This window comes from Sander vitreus, chromosome 14 (assembly GCF_031162955.1).
Source record: "Sander vitreus isolate 19-12246 chromosome 14, sanVit1, whole genome shotgun sequence".
Lineage (NCBI taxonomy): Eukaryota > Metazoa > Chordata > Actinopteri > Perciformes > Percidae > Sander > Sander vitreus.
Window position 1 is genome coordinate 10566388 of NC_135868.1, and position 26289 is coordinate 10592676.

The window sequence follows — 26289 nt, forward strand, 5'->3', positions numbered from 1 at the left end:
ACTGTAACTGTACATTTTAAATAGTAAAATAGCAAAAACAAATATAAACAATCCAAACATAGCAGAAACATATACAATGAAATAAGAACAAAGTCAGTTAAGTCCGACTTTATTTTTTAAGATGGCAGGGAGTTTCCTGAATAGACAAAGACTATCTATTATACTACTGTAATAACTTAAGACAAAAGAAGATGTTCAAAACTGTCTTTTATTGAGAACATTTGACACATTTTCACTTGCAGACCAAAAACTGTAGAAATTGTAGGATTGTAGTCAAAATAGTTATTTCTGTTTACGTTTTAAAAAAATGTCCATAACCACATTTACTGTTTTTAAAGCAAGAAAACTGAACAGAGAGGACATTTATGTAGTTAGGTTAACTTGTACAACTAGCATACATTAAACAAAAGGATGCAACAATATTAAAATAATACTACAAATCTAACAACTTTAAAACAGTTAAAATCATCCCATCTTCACCATTTCCCTTTTCTTTATCTGGTTAAACATTGAGCAATGCATATGTTTTTACCCATTCAAATTCACTTCTTGTTTATCACACAAAAGATATTTCCATTGCTTTACTTCTTCAAAGAAAGATCTATAAAGTACATAAACATCCAATAAAATGCAAACAGTTAAGAGACAACAGTCCCTTTTCCAACAAACAGACAATAATAAAGCTCAAAGGCCTGAGATATCTAAATGCGATGAGAGGTAAAGAGCGCCACATACAATAGTCAGGTGGACAAGTAAACACTAATATAGCACTGCCACTCTCCGGCCACTCTACATCCACCCCTCCATATCATTATTTTTAGCACCATCACTACAGAAGAGGCCGTGTGTCATAGCACTTGGTATGGGACATGAAACACTGAGGCATGAGGGGAAACTTTAAGGCTTAATCTACTAAAGTTCCAAAGCACTGCATGATAATGACAATAATCATGATAGTCACGATCAGATGTATACACTAAAAAAAACAAAGAGGAAAACACGACCGACTGACCCCCCCGGGTTAAAAATAAAAGAATAAAAATATGTAAATTACTGCATCATAACATGAGCAGGGCATTGAGTTTCTACATGTAGACAAGTTGAGAGAATGTCGCTCAGGCACTGTTGTGTTGTGTGGGGTTTTGAGGCATGTGTGACCAAACACACAGACACACACGGATATATATACTGTATGTATGCGGGCTCGCTTTCATACAAATAAAAGGCGCACTCCACCAATTTTCTACACACGACTTATTTCAGTTGTGAGGGACTAGTCAGGCTGTGAAAACAGTAAAATGTCTCTCAACCTCTGCTCCATTGATTTTTGACCTCTCTCTTTTTAGGCTCTCTTTTATAAGTCCCTATACTTTACTGAAATGCAATACTAAAGTGCCAGAGTGCTCCTTTAATGTCTGATTTGCTTTACCGTTGAAGACTGTAATAACATAATAGCTAGTTAAACCTTAAGCAAGTTTATGGGAGCCTTCTCATTTGTTGCTTCTGACAGTTTGTGCCTTGTGCTAATTTTCTGAGAAAGTACCTTCAGCAGAAAGAGATGTGCTGGACTTGTTTGACAGCTGCAACACGGTTTAAAACAAATAATATGAGCCTACAGTCAGCAGCTGGTTAGCTTAGCTTAGCATAAAGACTGGAAACGGGAAAACCGCTAGTCTGGCTTTGTCCAGTGGCAAAAAATCTGCCTACCAGCACCTCTAAAGGCCCTCTAAAGACACACCAACCTGACGACCGACCGTCGGCAGAAAAGGCAGTCGGACTGATCAGTCGGCTCACCAAGGTCCAAAAAGTGCCTCGGAACACACCGAAGCGACGCCGACTTGAGCGTACGTTCTGCGTGTGCACGAGACATAATACGTCTCCATAACAGCAGGCTGATGATGCATGCCATAATGGCGGCTCGTTTGGAATACGATCTCGTATTTTACGAAAATAGTTCACTAGAACATGTTCCTGAAAACATTTTAAGCAAGAAATAGGCCATGCAGTTGCTGAATCTGTCTTCATTTCAGATCAACAAATGTCAGTTTCATCATTTCGGGTTAGTACTCCACCAATCAGATTGGTCATTGAGTCCGTCTGCCTGCCCTCTGATTCAACATGTCAAATCGGCCAAAATAAAGGCAGACGGCCCCTCCGACGGACGACCAGGCTAGTTGTTTGCCTTTGCTTCCAGTCTTTATGCTAAGCCAAGCTCATCGGCTGCTGGCTATAGTTTCATATTTAGCGTCCAGACATGAGAGTGGTATCTATCTAACAAGCATATTTCCCAAAATGTTAAACTATTTCTTTTAAAGTAACCTAGTCGTTAACTAGGATGAGCATAAAAAACAAAACAGAAACACAAACCTCACCAGCAGCAAGTACAACAAAAAAATAACTCTGGCAACACTTGTTGATTACCAAGTGATTTCTAAGAACTGTAATCCAAAAAATGAGAATAAATCCTTAAGAGTGCACTCACAAATGTTTGCGGGTATACTTTACAATAGTTGTAGAGTTTTATACATGGTGGAAGTTAAGAGCTTAGAAAACTGTATCTGTGTGTGCATCTGTGTGTGCTGTAAATGAGTTTTGTTCTACACCAGCCACTTCTCCATGCACATGTGAAACACCGTCTCATTCGAGTGCCAATACACATGTTGGACGCCGGGAACAGAACAGATGATCAGATCTCCACGAGCCGCCAGCGTCTTCAGACCGAAAACATCTCTTAAATACAACTGAAACAGAAAAAAAATTATTTAGGCCTTGACCTTCTTTTTCCTTCTTCTTATCCTTAAAGTTTCACCCTTATTAGATAGATAGATAGATATTTATTGATCCCAAAAAAATGGGAAATTCCAGTGTTGCAGCAGTAAAATATCAGACACACAGCACACATACAGAATATATATGAAATAATAGGATACAATATACATGAGATAATAATAGGATAGAATATAAGAACAAATAATTTAAAATATATACAAGTTGGGAATAACAATGTACAACTGTTTAACTAGTATTGATAAGCTGTAGATAAACCTATTGTGCAAGGTGCACTTAGTGCATATTTAAAGATCTTTACCTGGGACATTAGTAAAGGTGAAATCTTTATTTTGTATGCTTCATTTATCTTGCAAAACAGGCTACAATGATGCTCAGGGCAAATATTTCTGATGTAGGAAGGAAAGACTGTCTGTTGATGTTTGGTACAAGCTTACATTTTGTACGTTGGGACAAAAGTTCTTTGTTTGCAATGAAACATGTAAGAAGTTCTGTGTTCTTTTTTTTATAAAGCTTTGTTTCACCACTGCACTGGTATTTTTGGTGTCTTAAAAGTATTAGCAACAATCACAAAAGTGCACTGAAATAAACTATAAACGATTTTCACTCACATCTTGGTGCTGCATCTCAACGACAGTCTCGTTGTCGTCATAGAATCCAAACTGACTAAAAATCATGAGAGAAACAGAAGGAGAATAATGTGTGAGCATCACATGAGAGTCATCTGATAAGCCACAGTCAAATAAAAGCAACTCTAGCAGAGCCTAGTTATGTGTGAACTGAGCATAGAAAGTGTCATATGACATCGGGGGGAGGGGGGGTATGAATCAAAGTGGAAACTGGAAGAAATAATCCCTCAATTGGAGCAGAGAAAAGAACATAATCTCAACATGTTTTTTTATTAGGGGTTCAGAAGTGCATGGATAAAACTTGTTTTAGAGGCATTTTAGCATGAGGGTCAGTTTCATGGTACAGTGTGCCTCAAGTGTATATGGTAGAAAAATCTAAACATTTCATTGCATAAAATGACACCCCAACGTTCACTATCAAACTGCGAAAATGGCTGCGAAAAATAATCATAATGTGCTCATTCTTTTCAACAAGATCTCAAATGTATCAACGATTACCGTAAAATTGTTTTGTCTATAAGAAAGATTATTACCAGACCAAAAGACCACAAGTAGAAAAAATATTTTCAAGACTCACCTTGACTGCCAGGGAGTGATGACTCCATCGTCTGGTCCTCCAACCAACACCAGCTTTTTGATTTTGAGGAAGTTCTTCTTCCACTCTGAGATTGAGACATAAAACACAGTGAATATACATTCAGGGGCCACTTTATTAGGTACACCTGTACAACCTGTTGCAATCCAGTGCAACACCTCTGCTATAAACTTAGCTTAACCAGTTCAATCTCTGGACTAGTCAGAAGTATTGTCTGTAAGTATATATATATACTTTTTTTTCCTGCTTTCTTACCTCTTGGTCTGTCTCTGTGCTGCTGTAAAATGTGAATTTCCTTGCATCAATAGTCTTATTTTATCTTAATTCATAAGTTATGTTTTTCAAATAATACCTGATAAGCAAACATCTTCCTAAATTGATTTACAGTCTCTTTTTAAGATGAAACCTGTATTGAAGTGTTAATCAACTACACAAGGAGAAACTGTATTGTCCAAATATGCATCCTTGATGCAACAAAGTCTGTTATATATAGATAATAAGTATTCTTTTCTTATCTACATATATGCACTACAGCAACGACTACTACTATTATCTGCAGGTTTGGTCTGCGCCTCTTGTGTGCGACTGTTGTGTATTCCTGTTATCTTTTGTTATACTGTCATGGATTTGTCTGACATATTGTCATGTTGTGATGAAATCTATTTGTTTGTTTTCACTGAATGTGGCCCCTTTGCCTTCTTGTATTTGGAGACAACAACCTTCTATTTGCTTTTAGTCATAAGGTCAAAGTTACTGTTGCACCACAGAGATAAACAAAAACCCACTAATAGTTACATTCACGAAATGTATGGATGAGTTTTAAGCGTGATTTATACTTCTGCGTAAAATATACACCGTGGCTACGTACGGCTTAGGTTCCGGCATAGGTCCGTGTCTCCACGTACCTACGCCGGAACCTACGCCGGAACCTACGCCGGAACCTACGCCGGAACCTACGCCGTAGCTGGACGTGCACCTCTTGAAAAATTTAACAACACGTCGCGGCAACGCATATCATGTCTTGGCAGCATTGCATTTCCCTCTACCCATTTCCTGGTTCTCAGAAAGCACAGGGGAGACACTCTGTTTCTCTGACTATGACTTTAGAGTCGCTACTCGCTCCGAAGCTAATCACAGTCACTCTCTCATTTCCCCCCTTGCTCTACCACACACTCCCTACACATACACATGCTGGCTCGACGCACACACCAACGCACAAGTATAAACTTCAGGCCACTTACGTAGACTATGGCGAAAGCTCTGCGTGGAGCCTCCGCAGAACCATAAATCAAGCTTTACCCGCAAGGAATGTGCTGACCTGTTGAATTTGGATTGTGTCTTTCGCTGTTGAGCAGAGCCAAATAATCACTGCTGTTCACATACAGGTCTCTGTGGTGGGGGTCTGGAGGAGGAGGACAAACAACCAGTATCTCAAAACATTGGTTTATGAAGCTCTTTTTATACTAAATCTCTTGTCTTTGAATCTGATATAATCTACACTGCATATCTTATTTTCAGGTTTGACAAAATATGGAATACAAATGACTCTCACCATTCCAGTAGTTGCAGATGGAGATCCTCTGACCTATTGACGTGTAGCAGAGGTGGAAGAGGTTGGACTTCACAAACTGTGGGAAGAGGTATCTCAAGTAGTCTGTGTCTGAAGAGAAAACAAAAAGTTAAGAGCAGGACAAAGAACAAGTTTGAGAGCTGGAGAGAGAAAAGCGTTCTTCCCATGGTAAATCTGCAATAGCAGATTTTTTTGCCCACTTGACGGCAGCGAAAACTATTTGAGAACACAACACTGACATATCATCTTTTAAGTTAATGTGATAAACTTGTTAGCGGTTTCTTTTTTATACATCCAGCAGTTATGGAGCAAAATAATCATTAATCCGGAGTCGTCCTTCTGTCCATATGATGAATGTAAGTCTAATATTCACTCTCACATTCGCTCTGTTTTTGATCTCTACCAACTCCTTTCTGGCCATAGGTAAATCTACTAAAACGAGCGAACCCTTTTACATTGTCAGTTGATACACTCTTATTTAAAGAATACTGATTATAGGTGCTTTAAACATAATCACATATTCAGCCTTTGACTTTGAACCCACCTCCATATTGCCCGGCCTGAGGTGAGGACAGAGAGATGAAAGATTGGACGTTGTGGTCAGAGAGAGTGGAGAGGATTCCTCTGCAAACCAGCCCACCTGTGATTGAAAAAAAAAAAAGTATCAGTCTTTTTACTTGCTTGACCAACAGTCAAAAACCTGAAGATATTCAATCACATAAGACAAATAAAAGCTTAGTATCCTTATAATTTAGAAGCTGGAATGAGGAAATGTTTAGCATTTCTGCCCCAGAAAATTGCTTTAATCTTCGATGAACTAATCAAATAATCGACTAGTTGTTTGAATCATATTAATTGCAATGTACTGTAAAGACTACGCACCATTGATTTTTCACATTCATGTTCTTGAAAATACATTTCAATTGGATTTTCAGTGTAGCATGACCTTTAATCTATAAAAACTAGGGCTGTCAATCGATTAAAAAAATTAATCTAATTACATACTCTGTGATTAATTAATTGAAATTAATCGCATACATAATTAATGGTGCCTGAACCGATACTTTTTAAGAAAGTAAAAAAAAAAGGGTACTAAACAACAGTTGGTGACATTAAAGAACGGCTTGTTTATTGCTAAGGCCATATGGTCAAAATTAAATGATTTAATAATAATAATGTATAACGTCAATATGGAATGGATTAATCTGCGTTAATTTTTTTTTATTTTGACAGCCCTAATAAAAACATGAAAAACGATTAAAAAAAATTGAAATCTAAACTTCCTGATAGAAATACTAAACATCTGTGGTAGCAGGTTGGCAACATTTGCCCATGTATGTTGGGCAAAGAAAGGAAAAATCTAATTTCTTCCATAACATAACATAACATTTAGCAGTTTGAATTCCAAACTGCTGGCCAGGAATTTCCAACTCCTGACTGGGGAAGAAATTCCAAGAGTCATAAAACAAATATATCCAGTGAATGAAACAAACAGAGAGTCCCTAAAGCCCCATATTTCAAATAAAAGTGTGAAATATTTACAATTTACAGAATACAATGTCACCCTGAGGTCAGTTATTGCAAGAATAACATACATTCCAAAACTGTTTCATAATCTTGAGCAAATACCACATTGATGTCTCTACTATATACTCTCACAGACCTTGAGAGTAGCAGATAAAGTGCACCCCGTCTCCTGCGTTTTGCATTATTGGGTAAATAGCTGTCTTGAATCCTTCCACCTGCTTCCACATGGGCTGCAGGCTGGCACTTCTGTCAAACAAGTCGATGACTGTCACATTTGTTCCAGGATGAGACTGCAGGAGAGAGAAGAAGATGGTTTCACTTCATAAACAAGCTGTACTGGGCTTGTAGGGAGGGACTGTATTTAAGTAATTCCTCATATTGTTGCATGAAGCGTCAAACATCTACAAGAAACAGCACGGTAACCTCAGCATTAAAAGCAACAGCAGCCAGGCAAACCAGACCTACTGGTATCAAAGGTCTGTGGGTATGTTAGCTACTTTTTGATCAGGATGTGCTTTAAATATTGATGATTCATTAGGCTGTTTGGTAAGAAGGCAGGAGCACAGACTAACTGAAGCAGACAGACAGAGATCTGAATTTCCGCTTTTGATTTTTTCTTTTCCTCCTGAAATATGTTTAGTCTGGTTTCAGTCATTAGCTTTCTACTACAGCAGAGGGGAAAAGAGGAACTTACTCTAGGTTTAACCTTGCCGAAGTTCCCACAAAAACTTCACCACATCCTCAACTCAACCAGGTTAGAATCTGTGTGTCTGTTTCAAAAGGGTGTGTGAGGGAATAAGATAATTCAAGAAGTAAAGCTGGACAGGGCACATTTCACTGTGCATTTTGAAATTCATTACCACAGACAACTTTAATAAATAAAACCTCCTGCACACAGCCTACTTCCCACAGATTTAATGTACCAAAAAGTTGCTGCAGGAATAATGCAGAATAGTAAAATTTACACCACAAGATAATCTTCTGAGTCTACCAAGTTGACTAGTGTGGCAGTATACATGTTACATGGTGCAGGTCAACGCTTTGCTGATAACGTGGTGATGATATAAGCTGTAAGGCCTCTGCAGTGTATAATGTATGGTCAACCCCTTAAAAAACAAACTGGTACTATATACTGGTATATTCTTTGCTCCAAAATATCTACAAAACAACCACACTGAAACACTCTCTCTTTATTCCGACCACTTACCTCGTTAATGAACCGTTGTAAATGTATAAACTCCCCTGAGCTGTCGAACAAACCGTGCACTATGATCACCGGCTTGTACCCGACCACTGCAGCCCAGAGACACGCACCGAGCAGCGGATACAGGAGCCCGGCCGCCCCGCTGCTGCTCCTCCTCCGGCTTGACAAAGCAGAATGAGAGCCCTTCATCATAACTCAAAACAATTCCAAAATAAACACTTAAAGGTTTCCTAAATTAAAGAGAGATTACTAAATAAAATAAAAACATAAAATCTTGATGTTTGGCTAATGTGCTATCATCTTCATGTCCATTTGAAATTTCTTTTTCCAAGCTATGGTAAAAAAAGAGCCAAATGTCAGCTGTTCAGTGTCCCTTAAATATCCTGTTTTACACCCACACTGTATGTTTTATTTCTTAATAACACTTCGACGAAAACACTACATCAGCTGCTAAACTTTGCTTTGGTTTCTTTGTTTGTTCCGGTTTTAAATTAAACGTGATGCGGCCGCTGTTGACGTAATTTCCAGTTTCAGCTCGTCCAATCAGCAGCGCGGACACATGGAACGTCCCAGTCGTTATGTTAGCTCGGCTAGAATCTTGGCTCGGCTTCAAGTCGATTGCGTTAATCTAATCAAAGATCCTAAACCGTTCTTGACCTTCTCTGATATAATACATCCATGGTCGGTTGGGCCGAGCAACGCCCCTTAGCTGTGATGTTTCATTTTATCAAGTCAATTATTATTAGTAATAGCTATTCACAATATTTGTTTAAATTATGTTATTTAATTGGGAAAGTTAGTCCAGTGTTTAAAAAAAAAAAAAAATCTATAATGTACCCTCTTTAAAAGAATTTCAGCCAAGTACCCCCTGACCAGTGCAAAACAATGGTGGGTACCATTAGTGTCTGAAAAAACACTTCATCCATCACTAAATCAATTTTTTGTTGCAGTATACTTATGTTAGGAATTATGCATGACTAATATTTTTTAAATTAACATAAAAAGCTAAGCATTTCTTGAGGTTTAGAGAAAGAAATAATAGCTCACACACACAAGGAGGAGTCATGCAATAGCAGGCTTTATTAACCAATCCTGCAGGTTGAGGTTTAGAGAAAGAAATACACACACACACACACACACACACACACACACACACACACACACACACACACACACACACACACACACACACACACACACACACACACACACACACACACACACACGGAGGAGTCATGCAATAGCAGGCTTTATTAACCAATCCTGCAGGTTGAGAGCTTCTCAACATTCATTTCAACATACAGTAAATACATCCTGAAGATCAGGTCGCTCGACTCAAAAGAGACAAAAGCACCTGTAACTTCATTACACTGTCGCCATTAATAACCAGCTTTATGGATTTTGGTCCATTTCAAAACAGACATGTTAACCTACACAATTAATGGTTTCCATAAACATTTGTCGATTAACCCTGATGGCAGTGCAACATATCAATTATGATTATGACAGGAGTGAAGTTAGTTTAAACAAATGTTTTGGCTTGTTCTGATTAATGATGGAGTGTCAGGTTGACTTTGTTTTGCTTCACTCAGACATTTTGTAGCATTAGATGCCCTTTAACTTTGTCCACTGTAGCAAATATATTGCAGCTTGCTTGCTCAGCTCTTGCTAGAAAAGGAAAGTGGTTTTATGCTTCATCAAAAGCTTTAAAAAAGCACCAGAAGCGACTCAGAGACACCGTGCTCACTCTTCAAAACTCATTCAAACTTCAACATGCAAAACAAGCCTCATCGAGACTTTCACAAAATGTTATTTTAAGAAAATGAAGTTTTTCTTTGCAGGTGTAGAAGATTGGGTTTATCCTATTGGACAGGAGCAGCTCTACACAGTGGGCTGCAGTAGCTCCTGTAGCTGACACAAAGTGTCCTTCAGGGTGAGAGCTAATGTCTCCGCATGTGTCTCCTCACAGCAGTTGAAGGCGGTGATGGAGAAGTGGACGTGGTCTGCCTGGGGGTTGTAGCAAATTGCGTAACCGTCAGGAACGAGGGGCCCGAAACACATCACGCTATCTGTGTTCGCAGGCACCTGAAGGAGCAAGAGAGAGGATTAATACGAGATAATGTATCAAAAGAGAACGTTAGACGTGCACAAATATAACGGAGATACTAAGACTGTGGCTTTAACAGTATTACAACTATGTTGTCCTGATATTGCTACACATTATATCAGAATATGGCATATGTATTGCAAAATCACATATAATCATCAATTTTATGTTCAAAGCAATAAAGTGTGTTTCATTGTTGAGCATTACATTGGACATAACATTTAAAATGTGTAAAACAAAACTTCAATAATAGTTTGTTTAACTTGGAATCGTTCATTTATTTTGGACACCAATATTTTGTAAAAGATAAAAAAAAATAAAACAATTAGTCAATAAAAAAAAAAAAAAATATATATATATATATATATATTTTTTTTTAAATGACATCATATCAAAGCAGACCTATTTGGGTGTCCTTAATATCAAAACATCTGAGAACTCCTGTCCTTGATAATCTTTTACTAAGTATTCTAATCTTGTGTAGTGTTGATTTGGGGTGTCATTCATTAAACTGTATGTAAATTATACACCTACACTGAATAAAGTGTGAAAAGGTGAAGTAAAGGAAAAGTGTTGACTTTAAACAAGCAGAATGAATCCAGAGTGAATCACCAGATGAGGAAAACACACTATACTGTATATAGTAGCTAGCTACATTGTAAAGGGGTAATAACGCAAAATGTGAATTGGGAAATTACAACAGGCCATAAAAACCATGTGAGCTTCTGCTGTCAAGAACATAATTAAAGTCAAATCAGCAAAGGAGCAAATAACCTCACCTGCTGAGAATTCCCTCCTATATATATTCACAGTCATCATAAAAAAACAAAAACAAAATTCCCACTTCCTGTTGTGATACAGGAGTGTCAATACCTTCTGCAAAACAACAAAGGCACACTTTAACACAGAGAAACACACAGAAACACACCTGCCCCGTTCGGAGTTTCCAGTGTGTTGCAAGGCCGTAAGCTGTATCCATGAAGACTTTGGGGATGCTCAGTCCTTCCTCAATGGCCTGCAGCTTGAGTCCAAGCAGGTGGTGGTCAATGCCATTTCCTTTAAGTACCTAAACATAGCAGATAACAAGAAGATTTTAGAGAAAAGTGTTTATCAGTTAATAACAAATGAAAGTTATTTACCTGAAGAGTCAGAGCTGTATAGGTATCAACAGCTTCTCTGAACAGTTGCAGCTTTGCTTCCCGCTGCAACACAAGAAATAAAAACACACAATGATTACATTTCTCCTCGCTATTCAATCCCCTAAAACCAAACATATGCATACGATGAATCCTGTGTTAGCCACAGCGGATCAATTCCCTGGCGTTCCTCACCGATATGGACGGATCATCGAAGGCAAGAATGAACTTGAGCGTCTGATTTGTGGGCGAGCGGATATATTCTGTCCTTCCTCCTCGAAACATCCTCTGAGATGCGATATCACAGGCAGGACAGACCTCATTGTGGACTCTAAAAAAAGAAAGAACAAAATTGGTGTCATTAAAAGTATGACAAATTAGCTATTAGCAGTTCCTGTTTGTAACTTACTATGTCACTGAATTACTTTGATACAGAAGAAAACTTCATTATGATTCTCAGGCAAGTTGTGGACTTACAAAGAGCGTCTTCTTTCTATGATGTCTGAGCAGATTTATGGACGTTCATTCGCAGTTTATTCAAAATTTGTTTTTAAATGTTCTCTATAAATAACTTGACAGGTTTTTCTACATTATTTCTGTGTTTATTGTCTCACAAGTGAGACAAATGAACTGCTCTGGAGGGACTATAACATTTGTTATATTCTGTTGTGAAACTGGGCAGACAGGCAGAGGAAAATCAAAAAAAGGTGGATTTTTCTTGTGAAGCAAACATTAAAAATAAACCGTGTTTAAAAAGTTGTTTTAAAGTTAGTGATGTCACAGTGACTGACCTGTAGTAGGCGAGCTGCAGGGCGACCTGGATGAAGGAGTTTGGACTCAGGTTGTGCTGCTTAGGAAGGTCTTTGCCAAACCTCTTGAAGTTGAACACGTTGACGTCGAGGTCGTTGATCAGTCTGTTGTAAATTTAAAAACTTGTATTTGTGACAAAACTATTCCAAACTCAAAAGGTTAATTTACTAGCTTTTTCTAGAGCTTTTGCCCACATCTCATGGCTTCTTCCTCTTTTTCCCCTGAGCAAGTCCAATCACTGAAGAAGGCTGTGAGATCTGGCCAAAATCTCTGAAAAAGCTAATAGTTGAGCCCTGATTTTACAATAGTTGAGAAATAAGTTTATAAAGACATTTTAAGCACTTTTCATATTTCAATATAATAGATTTTTAAATTTAATTAGGACATGTTACAAGCATAGATAATTAAGTCTCATTTTTAAGCAGCATAAGAACATTTAATACAATGTTTAGAATACACTAGAATATAGTTGAAATCAGCACACATTTTTTATGTTATCTAAAGTATTTGTCAACAATTATAACTTCTCATATTAAGATATAATTTATATAGGAGTTTTAGTTGTTGACAAATGCATCAACAAACCCTTAAATATGTGTTATAAACCATTTATTTAATGTTTATATACTGCTCATGAATGCTAAATTATAGGGGGTAAAGTGTTGCTAAGTATGTCATTTGATCAACAGACCCTCATTCAAGGTGTTTTGAGCATCTGTCCAGCTCACATCCACAGTGCAGATAAGAAAAAGCTTTATTCCTCATTTAGATCTTGGAGCTGAGTGATTTAAAAACACACAGTGTTTAAAGTCTTGTGGTAAAGGGCTGGATCACAATTAAGACTTTAAAAACAGTCAGTAAAGCCACGGACAGCTTTCTGTTTTATCAAGGTTACATTCACACAGAGATGATAAACATGTTTACCTTTCTGTGGCCAAGTTCATTTCAGCTTTGTTAGATTTTGAGACAAAAGCAAACATCTAGCTTACACTGTGCAGCGGGGCCATTCTTCTCTTATCATGACGAGTATACTGCAGAGACTCTACATTTACACTTAAACCCTGTTCACAAGAAGAGGTGGGAAAACTTACATATCGAGGTTCTGCTTGGCGTGCTCTATGTCCCTCTTAATCTCTCGGTCTATGTGAAAGTAAAGCTTCTTGGGCATCGGCAGAGGGACCAGCGGCGCTCTCTTTGGGTCTGGTTTCTCACTGCAGTCAAGCAAACAAATTATTTTCCACCCTATCATAATAATCCATTTGGACTAAATCTGTGTACGTTTCTTCACTACAGAGGTTATCACATGCATTTTGGTTCCCTGTGTTTACAACTGTTCTGTAATGGGACATTTAGCTGCAGATGCAGCACCTCCTTGGTAACTCTTTGCCAGCGCCCTGTGGCCTCTTGTTTCAAGTCACTTTGGACAAAAGCATTAAATGAGAGTAGCAATGTGTTAAGACGTGGACAAACTGAGAAGTAAAAATATTGATGTCTCATTGAACACAGAGCGTCAGAATAAATTACTTTTTCTGTGTGTGGATTGTGAGAGTAAAGATTAGTAACAAGATTCTAATAACAATGGAAGTTTAGATTAAAAGTAAACAGAGTTTGGCTTTAACAGGACACATTTACAAGCCCATAGACATGTGGACAATACTTTCATGTCAGCGGAGTCAAAATTTAACTTGGTCCAGCTTGGTTCCTCTGCTACTGGCTGGTAAAAAAAAAAAAATCTCATATACTCTGGTTACAATCTGGGTTAAAAGTAGACAGTTTTAAGAGTATGGCTTTAGCAGTAAATAGGTAAAGCTAATAAACTATTTAACAGTACTTTCATGTATGAAATAAGTGTCCAGATCTGACTTGGGGTGAGGAAAGGTAGAGAGGAAAGAAAAAGAAAATCAAACGACCATGGGAAAACTGCACACTGATAACTCTGATGCAAACAAAAAAAGATTACCTGCCAGGAATAATTTGGATCCTACAAAAATGATCATACAAATTTGTCCATGCTCAATTTAAATGCTATGGGATGTATAGAACCAGTAACATGGTTTTCTTTTATATACGTAGATGCTGTTGGGTGTTTATTTTTATCTCAAACAAACAACATTGCTAAAGTGGTTTTGATGTGTCTGAGGCCTTGTTTGATTGGCTGTCGGCTGACTGTACGGCAGTCAGCAAGGACAAACCAAAAACTGCATATTACAGAGGAACTCAAAATGATGTGGCGGACAAATTCCCACATTTGGTGCTTTCTGGGTTGTAAATTCAGACCCACTGTAGGAAATTATTTCAACACAAAAATGGACCTCCTCCTTAACGCCTTATCTCACCAGTACTCAAGGATATGATCCAGCAGTGTTGCTATGGGTGGACCCTCCGCTGTGGCTGGTTCATACAGAAGACCCCATGAGCCGTCCTCGCCCACCACAAACTATTCAAACACACACACACACACACACACACACACACACACACACACACACACACACACACACACACACACACACACACACACACACACACACACACACACACACACACAGTTATTAGCCTGCTGTAACTCCTGTATAAGTTAGTCTTATGTTCAGAACCTTTGTGCAATATGTCCATATGCCATACTCTATTTTTACACTGCTACTGATACTTGCATCTTGTGTTGCTGCTCATTGTTTATTTTAACACCGGATAACACTTTGAGGACTGCTCTTATTTTGACTTTTTTTATACTGTTTTTGATATCAGGGAATGCCATCATAATTGTGTTGTGTTGCAGTATGACAATAACGTTGTTTTTTTTTTTAATCTTATCTTATATTATCTTGTCATGAATATTGCAGCTGCTCACCTGCAGTGTTTTATCAAACCAGCGGTTGCCGCTGTTGGAGAACGTCCCGCCTCCATGCAGAACCTGCGCTGCTTTGCGGCTGGCATACCTGTCAATCAATGTCGGAACAAACAAAGTCAACACACACAGAAACTACTAAAAACTGAATTGAGTATTTCCATTTTATCCTACTTTATACTTTTATTTGACTCTTATAGTTACTAGTTACTTCTTACATAAAATAACATATAATATGATGCAATACTATACTACTAATCTACCCAGTAGGGTACAAAGTATCTACAATTGGCTCCACATGCACACACTACAATATTAAAATGCTCCTACAAACAAAATATCCTATAATAATATAACACTTTGGAAGGAGCCGTTCCGCAAGATGAATACTTTTACTTTTGACACTTTAAGTACATCTTGCTGATAGTACTTCTGTACTTTATATACATTTTGAATTCAGGACTTTTACTTGTAATGGAGTATTTTTAGATGATGGTTTTCTACTTTTACTTAAAGGAACACGGCGACTTATTGGGACTTTAGCTTATTCACTGTATCCCCCAGAGTTAGATAAGTCCATACATACCCTTCTCATCTCCGTGCGTGTTGTAACTGTCTGGCGCACCCACCGCTAGCCTAGTTTAGCATAGATCCTACATAGATAACTATATTCTCAGGCGAAGCACTGCAACTTCTGCTACTTGGGCGGAGATATTTGCTCACAGCACACGAGAAGCCCCGTGGTGAGGAGCAGAGAGTAACAACGGTGCTTTTCAGGTGTTGCGCTAATCACTCTGCCCAAGTAGCAGTGCTTCGCCTTCTGAGAATATACCGGTAGTTCCCAGTTTGTATACGGTTAGAAGATGTCTGTGTCTCATGTGACCTTATTTGTATACGCTGTGACTATACAAACCACAACATGTAAATAGGAAAATGTTAGCGTTATTTTGTTAACTTATTTTTTTCGTTATTTATTTTGTTATTGGGAGCAGTAGGCTAAATGGAGCCGGTTACCTCCAGGATCTGTGCTAAACTAGGCTAGCGGTGGGTGCATCAGACAGAGTTACGACACGCACGGAGATGAGAAGGGTATGTATGGATTTATCTAACTCTGGGGGATATGGTGAATAAGCTAAAGTCCCAATAAGTCGGCATATTCCTTTAAGTAAAGGATCTGAATACTTTTTTCATCACTGCAACAATATGTGTGCAACATTCTTTAGATACAAAGCTGCCAAAAAGAAAAGCAGCAACTGCAACAACATTACAAATAGAGGAAGTGACAAATGCACTTTGGTGCTTAAGAACCAAATGTTAACGGACAGCACAATGATATCTGAACACACACACAGATATGTGTGTGTGTGTGTGTGTGTGTGTGTGTGTGTGTGTGTGTGTGTGTGTGTGTGTGTGTGTGTGGTGTGTGTGTGTATGTACTTTTCATCTGATATCCTCATGACCGGAGAATCCAGACACAAGGAGAAAAGTCCTGTTTCTATCAGCCGCACTGATTCCTTGTTTAGTTTATCTGAGTCACAAAAAGAAGAAAAAAGATACAAATAACATCACATTTAGTGCCATATCTCTTAAATAATATTATCATTGTGCTGGCACACAATAAAGACAGTTAGACAATTTGATCAAAACATACATGCATTCACATTCATCATACTTGAAAGTGTTTCGGTCCTATCTTGGTCTAAAACATGTCTTTACATCAAGTTTTGCTTATTTTAGCCAATTAACTACACATTTCATACACTTTGCAACACTGGTCATCAAAGCACCCTACAGGTTTCAGATTGATTTGCTAAACAGGACTGATATCCAGGTAATTCCAGTGTGGTGTTAAAACATTTTCAGATGCTTAAAACTTGCTTAGAGATAGGTAATTAATCCATCACAGTGATCAGCAAGTCAGCTTTCTTCATGCATTCTTTGCAGCGGATCTGTTAACGCAGAGAAGAGCAAAACGTGTTTTAAAAACTCTTCCCTGATGGTGCATTTAGGGAAGCTCTGACATCCAAGAGCTATACTCACAAGCTGTGTTGTTGTGAATATCAAACTCCAAAGATGCACAGTAACATGTACGTGAGCAAAAGAATATGATTAAACATGTTTCTGTTTAGCAAAAATAAAGCACCCAACTTTTTCATGACATCCTGTCTCAAGCACGTTTCTCCGCAATTTGATTATAGCAGTGCAATACAATTAAATGGAACACTGAAAATGATGATATTTGGGTAAACAGTAAATGCCTCATACACCCATTTGACGGGAGTGTGTGCAGTCCTGTGATGTACCTTTCAGCAGCCGGTTGTAGGCCTGTCCCCAGGTGTGACGGTGCTCACTGGTCAGGATGCCCATCGGCTCTTTGTCCGTCTTCCAGGACTGAGACCTGATCCTCAGCAGCTGGCCGTGGATCTGACTCTCTGTCATCCGGGAGCCGTCACTGTTATAAACCTCCAGCTGGAAGAACTAGTAGAAAACCAGGAAGCCATCTTTGTTACAGCTGTCCTCAATAGATGATTTGATGAGAGATGTTAGACGGGTGAAGCTTTCCATGCTGGTTTGGTGTCTAATGACCAGTCTTCTACACATTGTTGTTTTTAGAGCTTATGTGCATTTCCACGATACAGCCTGTCTCAGGGTGCATTGTGTTCATGGTTAACGAGATTTGTAGTGATTGACTTAATCTATGGGGCTTTTCACTTTCACAATCACCACCCACACCACTGCTTTATGCACTACTGTTGCTGCTAACTCAAACTGGAGTTAGAGCTCCAACAATTAGTCTATACGGTATATCGACCAAACAATTGATATAACAGGCAGATTAATAATTTGTTAAAATATTATTTTTAGATAAGAAAAGAAAAAGGTGACATGAAGGTGAAGAGCACATAGAAGATAATGAGGCTTATCGTAAGTTAAAAGATATTAGATTTCTTTTGATTCTTCTCTCTGACCTGCTGTCAAAACTCTGTCCAGTAAAAAAAACTTCTTGTGTGTCATGACTCCTGTTTACAAGGCTTGGTGTATTTGTAATTGGTTCAGGTCTTAAGAAATCTAATATACAAGCAAGTCAAGTAAAAAAAAGAAGAAAAAAAAAAAAACTAGGTGTGACTACACAAGACTCGCCTGCATATTCATATGACTTGCCATCCCAAAAGAGGGATAAATGAGTCAACGATAGGAAATCCGACAGTGTCACCTGTTGTCGGCACATCTCACCTGGTAGTTCCTGACGACTGTGATGTGTGTCGGAGAGTGACGGGAGCGTCCGTGGTGAGCGATGTAGTCGTGTTTGGGACCGGGGATCCTGCAGGAGGAGAAGAGGAGCGGGTAGAGCTCCATACACAGAGGCATGCCTCGCATGTACTCAACCGGCAGCTGGCCGCTGAAAGAAGGAAGCAGACAAATGTGTCCAAATGTTAATATTTAATAATTTATTATTAGATAGTTAGAACTAATAGCTGTCAAATAAATGTAGTGAAAAGCAAATAGCTTTCCCTCTTATAGGCGTAAATCCCAGGGGGGTCGGGAGGGTCAGGACCCCCACCCCATCTAAGGGTTGTCCCCCCCTAGAAATATCATTAAAAACCATGCTGTGTATTGTAAATAAGATAATGATGTATACTTAAAATATCTGTGTAAGTAGTAAAATAATACAATCCCCCAAAAATGATTTTTAAGTTTAAAAACATTTTTAGTCCCCCCTCCCTTGCCTCACAGTGGTTTGTTCCACTGCCTGCTTTACCCATGGATGTATTAAGAGAACGGCTTTACCCACACACAAGTCCAGTGGACCACGGGAGAGAATCACAGACAATTAAAGACATGGACCAACAGATCCCGTTGCTCTGGACGGAGACCAGTGAAGGATATTAGAAGCACTTTTCCGGTGAGGGCTGAGCGTTACTGCGCAGCCTCCAACTGAGAGAGACGACGTAGATGTGACGTGAGCAACCTGTCGTTTTGTTGTAAGTTGTAAGTCTTCTGGTAGCTGTGCCAAGAGAAATCTCAATCATTCCCAATCTTGCAGAGACGGAGAGCGTAGGTATATGTAAGGAGATAACATGGGCACAGGCTAATTATTGCTAACTAAAATGCTAGTTAACATTAGTAATTAAACTTAATGTAAGTCGAAACTGCCTGCAAGCTTCTCCTGTACTATACGGTTATTCCTCTACTATGCGACGGTTGCGTGGTTATGACACAATCGTTAGCCTATTTTTACAAAAACGTCTACTACGGAGCCGTAACGTGAGATACAAGGTAATGGAGCCTTTTATACATTGTCGTGTTTCTTTAGAAATAAACAATTGACAAATAAAGTCTTTAAACGCTTCAGATGTAAAGTTATTCGCTGTCAAAGTGACGTCAAAATGAATGGCAGTCAATTGAATGCTAACAGCGGCGCCATAAAAAAAATTAATAAAAATAAATAAAAAATGGCGCCATAGGAGCTACGCTTGCCAGACGCTCGCTTACCCCCTTGGAGAGAATGAGAGAACATACTGGTAGTTTGATTCACTACAGTAACATTAGTTGTAGAATGTAGTAAGTAGGCTGTTCAAGGATATTTTATTCACATTAACATCGGATGAAGTTGTTCTTTTCTCAAATAGAAATGATGCCGAGTGGGCTAATTAATAAATCAGTCATGACAAAAAAGTTTGCTATGTTAGCGTAATATAATGTAACGTTACCTAGCTTGTTTAATAGCTTGTTGGATAGAAATGCACCCACTACAACTAACGTTAACACAGCGATAAGCCTAACGTTAGGTGTGTGAACTGATATTAGGGTTAATATTGAAGATCTAGGCTACAGTTGTGTTTTGCTCAATAGGATGTTAAGTGGCAGATCAGTAGATTTGCTGCAGTTAAATATATATCCTCTGTCCCCACAACCCTGTGCCAGACGAAACCTAATATTTATGTGGAGGACGCAAGATCATATTATAATTATAATATGACCGCATGGTGAACCTGAACCTAACTCATATTTAGACATCTGACGTTAAAGATTTGTGTTGTTGTTGCCCAGATAAAATGACAGAGAAAAGAAAAACAGACATAAGATCCTTTTTTAGTACACCAAAACGCCAAGTAAGTACAATAAGTCCTCATATCAAGACAATTTGGTAACATCTTTAAACGAATGGGTGCTTATGGAAATACTAACATGACTATGTCACAGGCAAAGGAGACAGAAAGAACTGAGGAACAGGGAGACCAGGGACAGTCAGGTGTAGAGTCTCAGGTAAGTGTATTGAGCTTAGTTAATAATTTTGGAGGTGTGTGGATGAGCTTTACCAGTGGCTCACTAATTTACATTATGATCAGCTAATTTAACAAGTGCACAAAAGCATTGTATTTCTTTTATATGGGGATACTTTTTCAAAATAACTCATTGTGTTTTAAGGTATTTTTGTGGCTTGATTGTAAACTTAAAAATAAATAAATGGTTTTAAAGAAGAATATTTTGGTCAATTTAGTCAGCTTTTTCATTGAATCAAGAGAAACACTGAAAAGAAGAATAATGGTACTCCACTCCATGCTACACTAATGATAGTATTAAGGCTTTCCTCTGTGTACACATATCCTCTACAAGTATAATTGTGGCTGTATTATTTGTGTCCCCTTCAAAAATTGCTCTTCAGAAATTTTATGTTTATTGTCCCCCCCCCCCCCACACTGTTAGTTGAGATTTACACCCATGTTCCCTCTGTACTGGAGTAAAATTATAAAGTAGCAGAGAATGGAAACACTCAAGTAAAATGTACTGAAAAGTTGTACTTAAGTGCAGTACTTGAGTAAAAGAACTTAGTATAGTTGGTGGAGGTGAAGCTGATGTTAACTACTTTGTATACTGTTAACCAGTTTAATTTATAAACTTATGTTTTATTGTTTCGTATGTCAAATATCACTCGGCAAAGTCACTATTATAGCTTGAAATAAACATAGTAGAGTAAAAATCAATACATTTCCCTTTTGAAATGTAATGGAGAAGAATTTAAGTACTTGAGTAAATGTAATTAGTTACATTCAGATGTTGTTGTGTGTGTATGTGGAGAGAGAGAGACTGTTCAGAGGAGAACACACACAAAAAAGCTTAAGGAAAAAGTAGAAGTTAATCAAAAATACTTCAGTTTAGCCAGAAGGGTGGGGTTCATTCGGTAACACTTTCAGAAAATCATAATCATAAATATCCTGATGTGGTTAACTAAACATACTGAGACAAAGACTTTATAACTTACATTTCAGCAGGAGCAGAGAGAAGACGTATACACAGCAGAGACGTTTCAATAATGAGCTGTTGGCTCTGAGTCTGCACAGATACTGCTACAGAAATACAGACCGATGCCAGCTGGGCTAAAGGACAGTAACTGACTGTAACACCACAGATTCAAAGGTTCCTATAGCATTTAAACAAAGGTTGATAACAGTTTATAGTTAATACTGCCTCTAATTACAGTAGCAGATCATTATTAGCAGCTGGTTTAATTTGTTTGTAATGGAATTACTGCATATACACTGAATACTAATACTCTTTTTTTTAGGTACTTTACTTACTTTTAATGGCACTTTATACTTCTACTCCACATTTCAGAGCAAAATATTGTACTTTTTACTTATTATTTTTATCTGACGTGTAGTTTCTAGTTTTTTTTCCTCCATATTTTGCAGATTATTATTTAATTTAAAACACATGATGATCTTCTAAAGCAGGATGAAAGGGGCCACTTAGCATAACAATACTTCATTCTTCTGCACTTTCACTTGGGCGGAACTGTAGGACTTTTTACTTGTAAAGAATACTTTTACACTGTGGTATTACTACTTTTATTTAAGTAAAGGATCTGAATATTTCTTCCACCTCTGTTCTTATAACATTTAACCTTTGTAAACATGAAAAGGATTAACTGCTTTATTAATGTCATTCAAACTTACGTGTTGATTTTGGCCTTGAAGTCCAGCACTGCTGCTATCAGTTTGGATGCAAACCTAAGTGGAGACAAACATGTTGTTTTATTATGTAACACAGTTGATTATGTGCTCTCTTTTTAACATGCACAGGTGGAAATTCATCACTGTACATCACAAACCTAAATCATATTTAGTTAAATCTGCCAAAAGGTGTCAGATTACACCTAAAACAATGTATCATCACAATAGAAACTTGCAACAATCTTCACAAAACTGACCACTTGTATTACAAAATGCTGAAAAATTATTATGGAATTTTTGCCCAACAACGCCAAAAACAAATTGCCTACTACAGCTTAAAGTGTGGTCTTGTTGCACTCTGAAAGTATCACTTCATCCTACGTGTATTTAAAAAGTTTTTCCGAGGTGTAAGAGATGGCATTAAAGCAGCTACAAGTGTCCACTCTGCCACATTAGTGTTGGTGTAGTGAGTATATGTTGCTGTTGTTGTTGACTCACACTAACTGGCTCCTCCAGCCGTTATAATCTCTTCTGGGCAGAGAGATGGCCGGGTTCGAGTGTACAGGCAGCGGCTGTCTGCTCTCCAAGTAAGCCCACTGCACCCACCAGGGTGAGATCTACACACACACACACACACACACACACACACACACACACACAGTCTCGGAAAGACCGATTTGAAAGCATAGTTAAAATGTGTTGTATGAATTTATGGTGTCTTGTAGGTCCATGCAGGCTGGGCAGAATTATATGAATGACACAATAATAAAAATGTCATTCATTTATTCATTGTAAACAATTCTTTTCTATATTAAAGAGGTTTTTTTCCTGTCCCATGTGTTTTTTCAAAGCGTAACTCTCGCCAAAATGCAACCTAGGGTCTTTTTGTGAATGTACCTGAGTCAAACTTTCGTTTAAAAGCAAAATTAGGACTGAAGCGCCACTTTTAAGATTTACCATATTTTTGTTGTCGGTCAAATGGCCTTTTGAATGGGAGAGCTAGGGGCACTACTATGATCACATCAAAATCACTATATTTAAAACACCAAGAAGGCTCGACACAACATGAGACTTTGCTCGAAGTATCACCACCAGGGTCTCTACACATGAACTCAGCATTGAGAACACTGTGTACACAGAGTTTACTAAAAAGAAAGGTTTTAACAACTCACTATAGCGGTTGGTTTTTCCGCTCATGCCATCTTGCCAGTCAAAAATAGACGATCTCCGAATGCAACGTAACAGGGAGGAGAGTAAAGATGGAAAGCTCCTAAAGCTTAGTTCCATAGAATGAATATGATATGAAAGATAATGTGTTGTTTCGTCGTTAGTGAAAAACAATATTGACCTTGTAGTTGAAAAAGGAGCCTCATAAAAGAATAAGAAAAGACATTTCCTCCTATGGAGTCCGTTCATTCGCATTCGGAGATCGACACTTTTTGACTGGGAAAATGGCGGATAGGGTAAACAACAACAGCTACAGTGAGTTGTTAAAACCTTTTTTAGCAAATTCTGTGTACACAAACAATGTTCTCAATGCTGAGTTCATGTGTAGAGACCCTGGTGGTGATACTTCGAGCAAAGTCTCATGTTGTGTTGAGCCTTCTTTGTGTTAAAATAGTGATTTTGATGCGATCATAGTAAAAAGTAAAAAGATTTTTTTCATTTGTCAAGACTCACTTCCTGTATATTCCCTTACTTTTTCCACAGATGTTTAATTTTTTTCTGTTGCTCATGTATATAAATTTAAGAGTTGAAATACTTTTTTTTCGCAGCTTTTCTGAAGTGTGCTGTTGTTTTTCTTGAGAGAATTAGATTTTCTTTTGAGGACTCTTTAATTCCAATACCTAATTATTACAAAAAACTAAAAAGAGACAATTATTGATCCTTTACAGTCATTTAGAGACAGAGTTTACCTTTCTATAAAAGGTGAAGAGCAGGTAGTGTTTTGCTTTTTGACACCACTGCTTTGCCCTTATACAACAGTGCTGTTATACCCTTGTATATTGTTATGTCACCCATGAGTGCTTCAAACACACCACAGCAGCTCTATCCGTGCTTTAATAAAACATACCCATATCCATCTCTAACATCTGTCACATTTCCCACACTGATATAGCAGACACAGACCCAGTTCTTGGTGTGTCTGGCTCTCTTCTCCAGCGCCTCCTGCAGCCGTGCACCGAGGCCACCTGGTCTGCCAAACTCCTGCACCATCCTGCGGGTGTGGCTGAGCTCCTCGTGGGGCAGCAGGGGCTCCAGGCTCCTCAGGTAGGACTGCAGGGTCTGGATCAGAGGAGGCACCGGCTGGGGGGGCACGGAGGAGGAGAAACACGGCTCCTGCCTCAACGAAATCTGGAATGATAAAAGACACGTTTAGGGATTTCTGCAGAACTGAGTGAAATGTATTTATTTATGTATTTATTGCACTGCAAATCCCTAAATTAAACGTTGTAGTATAGTGCCACAGTGCTGGTACAGTAACTCTGCATGTCAGCACAGTGCAATGACTTCCTTGAAAGTTTGACTAAATGCCAATAAAAGCAAGGCACGACTAGGGCGTATCAAAATAGGAAGTGTGGAAGAAATGATTGGGTGGAAACATGATCAGCTGCCTCGTATTAACAGCCCCGTTTCCATAACTATACTGTATGAAAGATATAAATATACGTCAACCTAACATGTCAACAGTTTATGACTCTTTAGTTAATTCCAAACACCAACTCCAACTACTCACCCGAGACAGCCATGCTTTGCAGGATCCTGGTTGAATCTTCCTCAAAATCATGTTTTCTTAAATCAGAAATCCACTCTGTGTTGCATCTGTGTTACAAAAAGCAGCTTGGGCTTTATATTCCGATAACTTTTTGCACTATCTCCACAGAGTGGGAGCATCAAAATGAAGAAGAAGAGATCCCTCCTACTAATTTTTCTTCATGGTGGATGTAGATCGTAGCTCGATGGATTCTAGTTTAACAACATCAGTGCATGTGGGAAAAGTCAAACCTCTCCGTGTATTGTTCCTTCAAACTGCGAGCGTGCAAAGATTCACGTACCGAGTAAACTGAGCTACAAGCCTGCACACGTGTTGACGTAAAATTGTTTCTGTAAACAGCTACGTCAGAGCTACTAGACTTTACGTGCAGTGCAGTACCGCATCTCACCGCACCGTGCCGCTCTTCAACCTAATACAGTTTAGTTGTTTACAAACTTTTGTTTTCACTTTTTATCTTTATCAAAATAGAGTAAAACATCTATTTTAACATGGTTAACATGTTCAAAGGAACATAATTACAAAATATTTCTTAAAGTGTTCAGGGTTCTTCAATGTTCATGACAACTGGGGAAACTCCATCTGTTGAGGAAAATCAGAACAGCTACTGAGAACATTGTGGTGAGATTGTTTTAGTTTTTGGAAATGCTGTTCCTAAGGTCAAGAATGAACTTCCCATTTTACAATATTTCATATATTTATATTATTTTCACTATAATCATTGATTAAAAGGGAGATAAAGATGAGGAACACTTCACTCTCTGTACATTTAAGGTCCCATACTGTGAAAAATTGAGATTTCAATGTCTTTTTTAAAGCAGTTCGAGGTTTAAAAACTGTGCCTAGTAGAAACACAAAACACAAGTATGAACCTAAAAATCAGCTTAATATGGGACCTTATAAATAAAAGAAGAGACAAAACTGTTTTCAGAGATATTTATTAGATTTACTCTCTTGAAGCCAGCTTCTTCAACCATCATAGAAAAAAATAATTTGCACAGAATTTGCATCTTCTTTCACCAATTAAAATATGAATTTAAACACTCTGTATATATGGTAGTATAGCCAAAAGTCAGATAGCAGCTGTAATATGAAGTTAATCTGTTAATAGTTCTCAACTCTGCTTCCTCTCAGGAACTTTCACTCACACAGCTCTCTCCACTTCCACATGGAATTTATATCCATACACATTAACTGAACTGTTCCCAGAGTTGTCATTGTGAACATCAAGGCTCAAGTAAACCCCACAAAAGACACAGACCTCTAAAAACCTTCCTGCACACATTGCACCACCCCTGTTCCTGCAACCCTCAACACCCACTGAGAGGAGGCTTTTCCACAAAGGCT

General features: G+C 38.2%; 2 protein-coding genes across 2 annotated transcripts; both read right to left on the reverse strand.

Moving 5' to 3' along the window:
• Positions 1 to 189: 189 nt before the first annotated feature.
• Positions 190 to 8801, reverse strand: ppt2b (palmitoyl-protein thioesterase 2b). The gene is made up of 8 exons (XM_078267956.1): positions 8316 to 8801; positions 7245 to 7398; positions 6126 to 6221; positions 5564 to 5671; positions 5330 to 5413; positions 3994 to 4078; positions 3399 to 3453; positions 190 to 2741 (listed from the first exon to the last, which is right to left on the reverse strand). The coding sequence occupies exons 1-8, from the start codon at positions 8502 to 8504 to the stop codon at positions 2598 to 2600; spliced, it is 915 nt and encodes a 304-aa protein (XP_078124082.1). The 5' UTR covers positions 8505 to 8801; the 3' UTR covers positions 190 to 2597.
• Positions 8802 to 9373: 572 nt separating this feature from the next.
• On the reverse strand, positions 9374 to 25263 carry cratb (carnitine O-acetyltransferase b). Its single transcript, XM_078267704.1, has 15 exons — positions 24907 to 25263; positions 24300 to 24524; positions 22668 to 22786; positions 22173 to 22226; positions 18448 to 18613; positions 17517 to 17691; positions 16651 to 16741; positions 15217 to 15304; positions 14702 to 14802; positions 13457 to 13576; positions 12347 to 12469; positions 11751 to 11886; positions 11559 to 11621; positions 11348 to 11485; positions 9374 to 10397 (listed from the first exon to the last, which is right to left on the reverse strand). Exons 1-15 carry the CDS (start codon positions 24955 to 24957, stop codon positions 10194 to 10196), a joined length of 1854 nt encoding a protein of 617 aa, XP_078123830.1. The 5' UTR covers positions 24958 to 25263; the 3' UTR covers positions 9374 to 10193.
• Positions 25264 to 26289: the final 1026 nt, after the last annotated feature.

Coding starts and splice junctions, on each gene's coding strand:
- cratb (XM_078267704.1), bottom strand. CDS start 24,957: ATGATTTTGAGGAAGATTCAACCAGGATCCTGCAAAGCATGGCTGTCT. Junction 14,803..15,216: donor GGTTTGATAAAACACTGCAG/GTGAGCAGCTGC, acceptor GTGTTTGAATAG/TTTGTGGTGGGCGAGGACGG. Junction 10,398..11,347: donor GGAAACTCCGAACGGGGCAG/GTGTGTTTCTGT, acceptor TTGCTCCTTCAG/GTGCCTGCGAACACAGATAG.
- ppt2b (XM_078267956.1), bottom strand. CDS start 8,504: ATGATGAAGGGCTCTCATTCTGCTTTGTCAAGCCGGAGGAGGAGCAGC. Junction 7,399..8,315: donor TACAACGGTTCATTAACGAG/GTAAGTGGTCGG, acceptor TCTCTCCTGCAG/TCTCATCCTGGAACAAATGT. Junction 5,414..5,563: donor CATCTGCAACTACTGGAATG/GTGAGAGTCATT, acceptor CTCCTCCTCCAG/ACCCCCACCACAGAGACCTG.